A 12,999-nucleotide genomic window follows, 5' to 3' on the forward strand; every position below is an offset into this window, starting at 1 on the left:
AGAGAGGTGAGGGTCCGAATCCCTGCGGGGAGTTCATTCCAGAGGGCCGGAGCTGCCACAGAGAAGGCCCTCCCCCGGGTAATAGCCAGGTGGCATTGGCTGGTAGATGGCACCCGGAGGAGGCCAACCCTGTGAGATCTAATGGGTCTGCGGGAGGTAATTGGCAGCAGGCGGTCTCTCAAGTACCCAGATCCAATACCAGAAGATTATAAATAATAAAATATAAAAGAATATAAAAGACAAGATATCATCAGCTTTTACTGGAAGGAGAAAAAAAAATCCCCTTGGTGCAAATGAAGTTGCTTGAGGCTAAAATAACTTCGCTAAGCCCATGTTTAAAGAACTCTTTATTTCTGTAATTGTGATGCTTGTGAAATTTTGAACATGAAACCACAAAGCTTAAAATGTTTCCTTTTATTCCCCAAGGCAGGCAGATTGCCTTCTGTTGGTATGAGAGCAGAATAGCAGTTTACAGAGTCAGCATATCGCCCCCACAGTCTGGGTCCTCATTTTACCCACCTCGGAAGGATGGAAGGCTGAGTCAACCTTGAGCCGGTGAGATTTGAACCGCTGAACTGCAGATAACAGTCAGCTGAAGTGGCCTGCAGTACTGCACCCTAATCACTGTGCCACCTCGGCTCTTAAGCAAAAGCTTTCTTATATATGATAACCCAGAACCATTTAGTAATTTGATATCTACAACTTATCTCTCGAGTTGAATAGGCAGCCGTTGACATCATGGTACAATAAATATAACAACATCAGAACACCAAGTGGCTGCCACCACCCCTCCTGCGCCACTCATAATTTTAAAAACGTTATGTCTTTATGGGTAGCCTCTCGTGACTCTAGCATAGCAAGATTCATTTTCTCTGCATTGAGCCACAGCAAATGAACCAGACATAATTTTTTTTTCTGTCTAAAATAGTCACTTTCACAAGAAAGCAAGAAAAAAAAAGTTCAGACATGCTTTGTTGCTAGCTCTTTAGAAGGAATACACTGAGTAAATAATGTTATTTGTTTTTACCTTCTATAAAAGATGTACAGCATTGTTTTAGTTGCAGTTGCTTCTGTATCTGTCCTAATAATATGAACCTTTCAATCTCATTTGTGTATGCACAGACCATAAAGTTATAACAAATGGTCACACACACACATACACAAACACAAACACAAGTAGGAAGAGAGATCAGTTTGTAGATATTACCACTTGAAATTGTTTCAGTCTTTCTCTGATTCTTTTCTTCTGGAATCAGCCAAAAATGTTTTCATTTAAGCATGATTTTCTTCTTGTAACAGTTGTCCACCTTTTGATACAATTGAGTAGATGAATCCTGGTCTCATGGAGATACAGATTTAGGATTCTCCAGGTAGTGTAGAGCTACAGTTCCATTATCCTTCACCGTTGGTCATGTACCTGATATAACTTGGGACATTTAAAAAGCCACATGTGTGCCTCCGTGGCTTCACCTTTCTATGATTGACACCTTCCAAAGGTGTCAACTTTGAAAATTCTCAACACTTGTCCTACTAGCTATACACTGAAGTTCAACCACACAGAATTGGAGACCACTGAAGTCGGGAAAGGCTGAACAAAAGAAAGCAAATTAATCTTCAGGGGGTAGATATTAGGGAAATAGGTTGTTTGAAAAACATTTTGACATTCCACAAAGATAATTATCTGCACAAATTATTCAGAATACAGAACAGTTTCTTTTAAATAAAAAGAGAGGAAATCAGGGACTTGCTTGGGAAAAAAATGAATGTATCTTTTGAATGACAATGGTGACATTAAAGAGTTCAGATTTTGGAATCTTTGGATGGACACCTTCCAAAAGTGCGAATGACAACTTTGAAAATTCTCAGCAATGATCCCACTAGCTGAACATTGAAATTCAAATGCACAGAATTGGAAGCCACTCAAGTCGGGCCCAGCTGAATTAGAGAAAGTCAATTAGACTTCAGTTGATACTTGGTAAATAGATTAATCCAACGTGAGAAATGTTTTCTTTTCCACAAAGTTAATTATCTGCACAAATTCTGGACGTGCAGAAATTAATCAGCATAAAAACCCGTTTCTTTTAAATAAAAAAGGGCTTTCTTGGAAAGGAACAAATGTGTCTTTTGATTGACAAGAGTGAAAGCAAAGCATTCAGATCTTGGAACCTTCCGAAGTTTCCAGTTCATCAGTAGATAGTTCCTCCTCCTTGAAAACTTTCTGAAACAACTCTTTGATGCCTTTCCGAGCTTTACCCCTCTGCCTCCCCACCAGGTAATAGATCACAGGGTTAATGCCGCTGTTGATACAGGTGCACAAGTAGCCATAATGCACAAGGTTGGGATGTATGTATTTGAAAACATACAGGATAAAATAGAAGGCATTTAGTGGGAAAGCCAAGACTAAAAAGAAGAAAAGCGTGAGCAAAATAGCTGTCAAAAGCTTCCTCCGCCTTTGGCTTTTGGATACGAAGCAGATTCTAACAAATAAGGTGACACTGGAGATGGTCATCAGTGGGAGACAAAGCACAGCGTTAACGATGAACTGATACATCAGCGTATAACTGTTTCCAAATCCGTCAACTGCTATAATTGTGAAGTGAATTGAAGAGAGGATGAAGGAAACGACCCAGATGACAGCACACACGGTCGTGAACATGTGTACTGGCCGGTGGCATCGATACCAAATTGGGAAGAGGACCGAAAGACACCTGTCGATGCTGATGACTGTCAGGAGAAATTGCCCCGTGCTGTACATTAACAGCAGGCCCGTTTGGAAGAGTTCGTAGGGAAAGTCACAATACAGATGTGTAAAAAGCCAGTGGATTTCGATAATCAGCTCAAAGGTGAGAAAACCAAAGTCTGCAACAGAGAGGTTGATAATATAAATGGCAAAAGTGTTCCTCTTAACGGAGGAGCCCAGCAACCAGATCACGAGCCCGTTGCCCAACATTCCCAACACACAGAAAAGTATAGTGAAGATTGCGAAAATAAGCACTTCTTCGTCTATGCCAGAATCATAACAGGTTCTGTTTTTGCCAGTGAATGTTGCATTGATTTGTGGTAAGACAATGAAAGGAGTGGGGGATGCCATATCCATTATGCTCCACTCTTTTCTTTTCCTTCTATGGCTGCAGATACTCCTGTTGGGACAAAAGAGAAACAGTTGGTGTTAGGCTTTATCGTAATTCCTAAAAATGCATATTGATTGCATGTCAGGATATGTGAGAATATTGCATATAAGGCTAATTGTTGAGGTGTGAGCAACAGCAGGTTGGTTTCCAAGATCACCTCTGTATTAACTATTGGATAATGAGCACACCAAGTCAAATTGGTTTTTGGTCATAGTCAATGGTGGGATTCAAGTAATTTAACAACCGGTTCTCTGCCCTAATGATTTCTTCCAAGAATCAGTTCGCCAAGCTACTCAGAAAGATACCAACCGGTTCTCTCGAAGTGGAACAAACTGACTGAATCCCACCACTAGTTATACTAGTTGTAAACTGGCCAAAACTGTTAAAACTGATCAATCCTGTCATCATCATTAGGTTTTATGGTTGGAATGAAGGGCGATAATTTGGCCTTGTTTGTCTGAATGAAATGGGTTATGCGAAAACCTTGATTCATCAAAGCAACGTTGGGTGGTGGAAGTTAGTATATGTGATCCCATCTGGTGAATTCACAGAACACAGAAGATTGTGACTTCAAATTAAGAGCGGTAAATAGTAAGGAGTATGGATTAACAAATGGAAGGGAGGGAAGATGAAAGGAGGGAAGGAAAGAAGAAGGGCGGGAGGGAAGGATAAAAGAAAGGGGAAAATGTACAAGATAAAAATGGTCTGATGGATTAAAATAAGGATCCTGCCTCCGTTCACTTTTCCTACATTCTCTTTCCAGATGTGTCATCTCAAATACGCCCTTGTTTGCATTTTCTCTTGCTTCTTCATTTTTGGATTTTGGTTTATAATGTTTTTGGCCAGGCCATTTTGTAGCTTTTAAAGAGTCTACTTGCAAACTAGTTGCTTGACTTGGTTAACCCTTTAAACCCTTTAAAATAGAATAGAATAGAATGAAGAGAACAGAGCAGAGCAGAACAGAACAGAAGATAATTCTTTATTGTGGCCAAGTGTGATTGGACACACAAGGAATTTGTGGTGGTGCATTTTGAAAATGATATCTTTTCCATCCAAATTAGGTTGTCATGCACATGACGGGGAACTAAATGCAAACCAAATAAACAAATCAGCCTTAAAAAGTGAATAAACCTTGAACTAAATTAATCTTGAACAGGAAGCATGTTTGAAGTTTCATCGCTATTCATGCATAAATCTATTCAAATCGGCTCCATGTTTGTGTGGTTTATACATCTATGGCTATTTAAGCTCAGAAATATCCATCTTTATTTTTTATAAGCAGTTTTCCAGAACTACCATTAGTTGTCCCCTACTTCCCAGCAAATAAAGCATGTCATGTGCAACTTCCCCCAAATTAAGCTTTTCTGGATGCAGTCTTTGAAATTAGTCAACATTTGGAGAATTGCACAATAGGAAGAGCATCTCCAGATTAGTTAAGAATGGGGAAATTTAACTAATTTGCTTAGAAACAAAAAAAAAACAAAACACCAACCAAATATGTTCTTATGTGTAAGGTTAAGTCCTCTCTGGGTCAAAATTAATGCCTTGATGATTTCATGGTGATAATGACTCGTTTTCATAGCAACAACATAACCACTGCCTTTCTGCCCGTTGTCTTTAATTTCCCTGTAATCTCCCTTCACATTTGGTTTTGCATGCTTTTCAAGATGACCCAAAGCTAGTTGGGCTTCTTAAAAAAAGAAGAATGGTTTACTAATCAACTTGATTCAAGTTTTATTTAAGAAGTAAAGATGGTGAAACAATATGAACACTGGGCACTTTATAAAGGTTGGATCCATATATCCATATAAAGGGACGTGGCGGATCAGTGGCTAAGACGCTGAGCTTGTCTATCAGAAAGGTCAACAGTGTGGCAGTTCGAATCCCTAGCACCGCATAACGGAGTGAGTTCCTGTTACTTGTCCCAGCTTCTGCCAACCTAGCAGTTTGAAAGCACATAAAAATGCAAGTAGAAAAATAGGGAACACCTTTGGTGGGAAGGTAACAGCATTTCGTGCACTTTTGGCATTTAGTCATCTTCATTTTCAGACAGCACTGGTGGAACCAAAAAGAAGAAGTGAACTGCCTCAGAAATGCAAGAAAATCTAGGAAAAATAAAAGGTTGTCTGGAATTGCAGCTTTTATGTATTGGACCATGTACTGAGAGCTCACTGTCAGGGCTGATTTAAGAAATGTCATCTCAGGATTGGGCCCTTCACTTTCCCTGTGTACTTGCTGTCCATCTTTAACGCTGCAAAATGAAAATTTCAAACTATCAGTTCAAAATGGGATAGACAAAGGAGAACTGTTTTCCCCCGCCCTCTCTTCAGCAGCCCTCTTTCATAGCATCTTCCTTATTCTTTGTGCTTGTCTGTTTTTGTGTGCAAGAAACAAAGAACGGGCTTTCACAGATGCTAGTTGAGCAAGAAATGGAGGCAACTGGGCAGAAGAAATAGACATGGCAGCAGGCAGGTGATAGGGTGGCCTTTAACATGCTCTGTGAAAGGGAGTTGTGATGAAAGAAAGAAAGTAGTAATGCTCAGTATTTTTTACTCATCTCTCTACAATGAAATGCACTATGACGAGCAACAATAACAAAGCAAAGAACATTAAAGATGAAAGTTAGATATTGTTGCACCAAATCTGCCAGATCCAAGTTAATGTTTCTTGCCTTTCCTAATACTCTATATTAGTTTTCTTTGGTCCGGGATCTTTCCCCCCCCCCCCCACATGTGTCTTTGCAGTCTTACAAAAAGTCAATGCCCATTTGAGATAGGTGTAGAAGATGGTGTATCTTAAAGTCAGAATAACCGAGTTGGAAGGAACCTCGAAGGTCTTCAGGTTCAACCCCCTGATCAGGCAGGAAGCCCTACACCATTTCAGATAGATGGTTGTCCAATCTCTTCTTAAAAACTTCCAGTGTTGGAGCATTCACAACTTCTGGAGGCAACTTCTGTTCCACTGATTGATGGTTCTTACTGTCAGGAAATTTCTCCTTAGCTCTAATCTAATGGATCCTGGATCACTTCGGAAAACACACACACACACACACACACACACACACACACACACACACACACACACACACGATACCACTTCTGGTTTGTCTAGCAACTGAGAACTAACAACCTCACCATAATGCCACATTCTTCATTGAAATGTGCCTGTCTTATATTACAAGTTTGTATCATATTACAAAATCCTTTTAAAGGCTCAGTAATTGCAAGATTCCAGCTTGAACACCTGGTTGTCAAAATCTTGCCCCTCACTTCTTAGAAATTTAACAGAAAATTATGACATCAACTTCACATCTCTTTACATCTGATGCTAATTGTTTAACTTTGGAAAGCCTTTAAACTTTTTAATTGAGAACTCCCAATTCTTTTTTCTTTTTCTAGAGTTCCTACATTTATAAGTTCTATACTGAGGAAAAATGTCTCCAATGCTTTAGAATATTGACAATTGCACAGTAGGAAAAACAAATAGTAAGGATAACATTTTGATAAGCTATTTGCATTTCTCTCTGCAGAAATACTGACATGGGTGGTCACCTTGAAAATGATACCTTTTGTATCCAAATTAGTTATCCTGCAGTGCAGTGGTGGTTTTCAATTTATTTTACTACCGGTTTGCTTGTGCGCACACGCTCGTGTGATGCTTCTACGCATGTGCATAAGTGTCTAGGCAGGTGGGTGGAGCCTCTGCTGCAGTGAAACCTTGCAACAACTAAAATCTGGGGAAATGTTTTTTATTTTATTTTCAGTGGCTTTTTGATAAACACTGAAGTACTTTCAATAGTTAATACTAGCATTGTCAGCATTGCAGATGCTGAAAGTTCATTCAACTCCAAACTGGAAATATTAAACTTGCAAAATACCTGTTTTGCAACATCAAACCTCCTGTTTCTTACATGTAATAAATCAGAATACACAATGTTCTCAGATAGAACATTTGCTCCTTATCACACGTCCTTAACACATGACATGTTTTTAGCAATATCAAATCACTGAGCATTTCTCAATCAGCTCTTACGCTTCTGCCCCACAAAACTGTCATTATTTCACAACTATGTTATAAGTCCCCTTCCCCTTTTTGCAAATGTCCATTTCACGCACCATGCAAAATCCACGACTGTCATATTTTCTGCTCGTTGTTATAAGTATGAGTTGTGGTGCTCATTCTGGATTAAATGAACTCATTTTCACAAGAATTTTGGATCACCTAGCTAAGCAAAGTCCATCATCATCACCACTCAGTTCTCTAGGCAAAATGATGCAACGTTTCCCTCCCATTCAGTCTAAGCTTACATGTTGGTTTAGAGTGAGATCTGTGCCCAAAAGTTCTGATTCAAAACATTGGCTTATGGTTTGCATAATATTTACATATTGAGAACCTGCTTGGTAGAGTAATTAAGGCATCAGGCTAGAAACCATAAAATCATGAGGTTTTTCTTATAGCAATAGCAATAGCAGTAGACTTATATACCGCTTCATAGGCCTTTCAGGCCTCTCTAAGCGGTTTACAGAGAGTCAGCATATTGCCCCCAACAATCTGGGTCCTCATTTTACCCACCTTGGAAGGATGGAAGGCTGAGTCAACCCTGAGCCGGTGAGATTTGAACCGCTGACCTGCTGATCTAGCAGTAGCCTGCAGTGCTGCATTTAACCACTGCGCCACCTTGGCTCTTAGGCTTAAAGCAGTGGTTCTCAACCTGTGGGTCAGGACCCCTTTGGGGGTCGAACGACCCTTTCAAAGGGGTCACCTAAGACCATCGGAAAACACATATTTTCAAAAAGTTGTGGAAAACATAAAATAATTTTATGGTTGGGGGTCACCACAACACGAGGAACTGTATTAAAGGGTCATGGCATTAGGAAGGTTGAGAACCACTGGCTTAAAGCATTGTGTGACCTTGGGCCAGTCACTCTCTCTCAGCCCTTGGAAGGCTGGCAAATCAGAGATTGATGGCAAGGAAGCTTCATGGATTTGCCCATGCAGTGGCTAGGAGTTCAGATGGAGTAGAAGACATGGAACCATCTGCCCATCCACAAATGTTTTAAATAACCTTGAAATGCTTTCTCTTTCCCAACCTGTGGATTGAAACCTCTTGCTCTTTGGCTCATAACAATCCCCCCCCCCAAAAAAAATACCTTTTGCTATTAGGGTTTCTCTTCTAGTGAGATAGGCAAGTTTCTTGGTGATAGAAGAGCATGGAATAAAATGAAAGGTGTTTACAATGCTTATAGTCTTTTCTAAAAAACTGAAATTAGGAACAAGGGGAAAGATTCCAAAGTTAGGAAGTAGAAAAAGCTTGTGAGATGGCATTTGGGTACATTGCCATTAAAATGCCAATTCAGCAAATGTATGTATGTGCATATGTGTGTGCATGTTTATGTATGTCTATGTGTATATATGTATGTATGTATTAAAAGCTTCCCTTTTCTGAATGTTGTGGTACAGTTTGCAGAAATTTGTAAATGTGCACAGCAGGGAAAAGCTAAAAAAAATATGTATTATGAAGTGCTGCCTGGAAGAATACCTACATCAGGAAAAAGTACGGATGAATATGTTTATAAAGAGAAATGTATAAAGTGCATACATTAACAGGAACTCATTCAAAGCTTGTAAAATTATTTGCATGGATAATGACGATGCATGGATTTCATGAGTTTAAAATAATCTGAGTCTGAATATGAAATGGGAGAGATAAACCTTTAGGTGGAAAAAAAAGAAATATGATTTTTTTTTAAAAAAAGCCAAATGTCTCTTGTGCATATTAGGAAATAAGGAAGCAGTCTTATAATGGGTTTATCTAATTATTTGTACCTTTATTCAATAGAAGTATATCATTATTATCAGGATGAGTAGGTAGTATTTAGATTTCCATAGTGGGCATCATTGCAGCGGTAATAGAAAGACAGATAAATCAATATGAACAGAAGAATTTAGGGTTATTTTGACACCTTTTGATCAGAAGGAAGTTCCATCAAATTTTTTGGAGGAAAGGTTGTATATGATGAATTATTACAGATAGAAGATGTAAAAAGCAACTAATAAGAAAAGTTTCTATGGAAGTCTTACCTTCTCTTTGAAGAAGACAACTAGAAAAAGGTGTCCTTCTAGATTTCCGTAAGATTTTCTTCTAGATGTCAAGGTTTTTCAACGCTGGCTTCAGAAAAAGTACGACCACTCTCTCATCCTTGTGGAGAAAATGTTACAGAACTGCTTTATGTATGCTCGGGAGAGGTGGGGCACAAGAGACACACCCACATCTAGGAGGTGGGGGGGGGCAACTCTTAGGAAATGTGTGCATCCTTTTTTGAAATAGTTCCTGCCAGGAAATGAAGAACTTCTTTTTTCAGTGAGCTTTTAAAAGCAATGAACATTGTCAGGTTGAGTGTGCTAATAGAAGAAATTGTCAATATACTTTTTTAAAAATCGGAATGACAGGTGCCACCAATACCAGAATAATAAGAACAAACAAAAATAAGTTCAAATATAATAAGTTACATAAATAAATATCGTGACCCGTCAAAACACAAAAGCGCGGTCGACGAAATCGCGTATGTGACGTCATCACAACGCGACGAAAAAGATCGAAAAATTGAAATAAAAATTAAATTACAGCAAGCCGATTCACATAAAGGTAAGGGTTAGGTTAAGGGTTAGGGTTAGGGTTAGGGTTAGGTTTAGAGCGTTAGCGTTACGTTTAGCGTTAGGTTAAGGGTTAGCCTTAGGTTTTTCGTTAGGTTAAGGGTTAGGTTTAGGGTTAGGTTTAGGGTTAGGTTTAGGGTTAGGTTTGGGGGGGTTAGGGTAAGGTTTTCGCTTTATTTTTACATTTTTCGATCTTTTTCGTCGCGCTGTGATGACGTCACATACGCGCTTTCGTCGTCCGCGATTTTGTCGTCCGCGGTTTTGTGGTGGAACCAATAAATATAAGTTCAAAGATAAACCTCCAAGTGCTTCAACGACTCGGATAAAAGGATAAAGGTGACCAGCTGTCTGCAAGGAATATAAATCCTTCCATTCCTCACCATGCTGCCAGAGCTGAAGAAGCTTCTTGGGTGAGAAGCAAAACATCTTCAAAAGAGAAAAAAATCCCCCAAGAAAGTCCAGTTGCCTCTTGAAAAAGCATCTTTGGGACAACCACGACCTTGGTGGTTGACAATCTCTACAGACTTTCAGCTGTACAATTTGGGATGAAGACCCTTTGAACGGCGTGGGAGTAGGAATAGATTTCCAGAAGAAAAATTGCAGACTGCAGGAACCATTTGCACTACTCAGGTGACCCTGAGGGCAGACATAAACCTCCAAGTGGCCTCAACAACCCTCTAAAAGGATGTAAATGACCAGATGTCTGCAAGGAATATAAACCCTTCCATTCCCCACCATCCAGTCAGTGCTGAAGAAGCTTCTTGGATGAGAAGTGAAATGTCTTCAAAAGGAAAAAAAAACAACGAGAAGGTCCAGTTGCTTCCACAAAAAGCACCTTTGGGACAACCATGACCTGGATGATGGAGAATCTCTACAGACAATAAGTTCAAAGCAACAATAATAAGAATGTGAAAGACAGAACCAGATGGAAAATACCAGGTTGGGGAGGATATCAATTATACAATCGAGCATGGGATGAGCTGCATACGATAATCAAATAATTGAGTGCCTAAAACTCGAAAAGTTATGCAGACATCAATAATCTGAAATTGTTCTGGACAGCACAGGCTTTTGGTGGAGATTTTTGAAACTCTGATTAAAAGCACCAAATTCAGCTTAAATTTTGGTGCCACTGAGGGAAGATGGTGGACTGTAATGAACTGACGGCAAGTTTTGCAATGTCCTAGGAGAAAAGATGCCAATGAAATTAAGTGTTTATGGAGATTCTCAGTTGTTCAGGCCATAGTTGCCCCAAAAGTGTTTTATCAAAAGGCAACTGGACTTTCTTTGTTTTTCCTTGAAAATGTTTCACTTCTTATCCAAGGAGCTTCTTCAGTTCTTTGTCCTTGTTCAGGATTTTGGATGGACACTGATTTCTTGTACACTGTAACTGTGCCTTGAGGGAGAGGGGAAAAGTTCACTTGGTGGGCTGGAAAATAATATCCTGGTTTATTTCTCCATTATCTCCCCCCACCCCAGAAATGAGATTTTAAATCTGGCAGTACATCGTGTACTTAAATCTGGTATAACAACAACAACAATAAGGAAGCTAATAGCACTTCTGAGCAAATGCAAAACAGAATTGCTCCTTAATATGATAAAATCATAAAATGGAGATGTTGGTGTGATGGAATTGAAAAATAGATTTGAAAAGTGCATTGCAGAATTGCTTTTAAAGAACCTCCTGCTGACCATCCCTGGAGAGAAATCAAATTAACACTGAAAAAGCTCAGATCTTCACTAAAGATAATAAGTGAAAAAGGGCTAGCTCAATTTAACAAATAGGTTGTCATCTTGAATAGGGATGAAAAATGCTTAATGTTGATAGGTTTGGAAATCATGAACAATCTCATGGATCCCTCCAGAAATCTCTCTGGAATTACTACGTAATTTGTTATGTACACAAATTTATACAGTATTCCTTATATTGAGCTAATGTACATTTTCCCCAAATTCATGCAACCTCTTTGAGTAAAAGAAGAAGCATGGCAAAACTTTGTGTACAAATGCAGAATCAGTTCCTTTATTGGAAATTTGCTGCTTTTACAGGAATCAACTCAAGATTGAAATCCCTGTTTGCTTATTACCAATTTGACCTCACATTTCTTGACGTCCCCCCCCCCAGAGGCTTTGCCAACTTTAGTGCCCCGAGAACTAGAACTGCAATTTCTTTTCATTATTGCAACAGTAATGTTGTTAGTTGTGAAGTCGTGTCCGACCCATTGAGAAACCATGAACGACATTCTTCCAGACCTCCCTGTTCTCTACTATCCCCCAGAGTCCATTTAAGCTCAAGCCTACTCCTTCAGGGACTCCACCTCATTCTCTGTCGTCCCCTCCTTCTTTTGCCCTCAATCTTTCCCAGCATGAGGCTCTTCCTCCAGTGAGTCCTTCCTTCTCATTAGGTGGCCAAAGTATTTGAGTTTCATCTTCAGGATCTGGCCTTCTAAAGAGCAGTCAGGTTTCAATTCAAAAGTTTTATTTCTTTTAAAACAAACATTTCATCATTCCTCAATCAGTAAAACATCGAAGTACAATTTTTTGTATGTCAAGATAGTTCTAGTTTCTAGCCTAATGTATACTCCTCCCTCCCTCCCTCCACCCCCAACCCCCTCCTCCTCCCCCCCCCGACTTCCCAGAATCCGCACACAGTATGGATTCCCAGAATCCGTACACAGTATGGATCCGTACTTGAGAGACCGCCTCCTGCCAATCACCTCCTCTCGACCCATTAGATCTCACAGATTAGGCCTCCTCCGAGTGCCATCTGCCAGCCAGTGCCGGCTGGCAACTACACGGAGGAGAGCCTTTTCAGTAGCAGCTCCGACCCTCTGGAACGATCTTCCCATGGAGATTCGTACCCTCACCACCCTTCAGACCTTCCGCACAGCCCTCAAGATCTGGCTATCCTGTCAGGCCTGGGGGTAAAGAGTATAATCCGCCCCCACCCGAATGTTGAATGAATGTTGCTCGATTTTAATTATATATTGTGTTTATATGTCATTATATGTTTCCCCCTCCCATACAAGTTGTTAGCCGCCCTGAGTCCCCTCAGGGAAAAGGGCGGCCTATAAATAAACTCATTAAAAAAAAAATTTTTTTTTTAACAAACACAGTCTAAAATCTATTGAGAAAAAAGAAATAAAGAAATTAATGACATTCTACATTGACCTTAGCTTCTTCTTGCTGAACTAACTTTAAACAGTTTAAATCA

At 39.7% G+C, this 12,999-nt stretch overlaps 1 protein-coding gene across 1 annotated transcript; it reads right to left on the bottom strand.

Moving 5' to 3' along the window:
• Window positions 1-329: 329 nt before the first annotated feature.
• LOC106556978 (mas-related G protein-coupled receptor member H-like) lies at window positions 330-9,315 on the bottom strand. Its single transcript, XM_087706657.1, has 2 exons — window positions 9,213-9,315; window positions 330-3,140 (listed from the first exon to the last, which is right to left on the bottom strand). The coding sequence occupies exon 2, from the start codon at window positions 3,095-3,097 to the stop codon at window positions 2,153-2,155; it is 945 nt and encodes a 314-aa protein (XP_087562783.1). The 5' UTR covers window positions 3,098-3,140; window positions 9,213-9,315; the 3' UTR covers window positions 330-2,152.
• Window positions 9,316-12,999: the final 3,684 nt, after the last annotated feature.

The sequence above is a fragment of the Thamnophis sirtalis genome, unplaced genomic scaffold (genome assembly GCF_051295495.1).
Source record: "Thamnophis sirtalis isolate CommonGarterSnake01/CBP01778 unplaced genomic scaffold, rThaSir2_p1.2 scaffold_2, whole genome shotgun sequence".
NCBI classification, from domain to species: domain Eukaryota; kingdom Metazoa; phylum Chordata; class Lepidosauria; order Squamata; family Natricidae; genus Thamnophis; species Thamnophis sirtalis.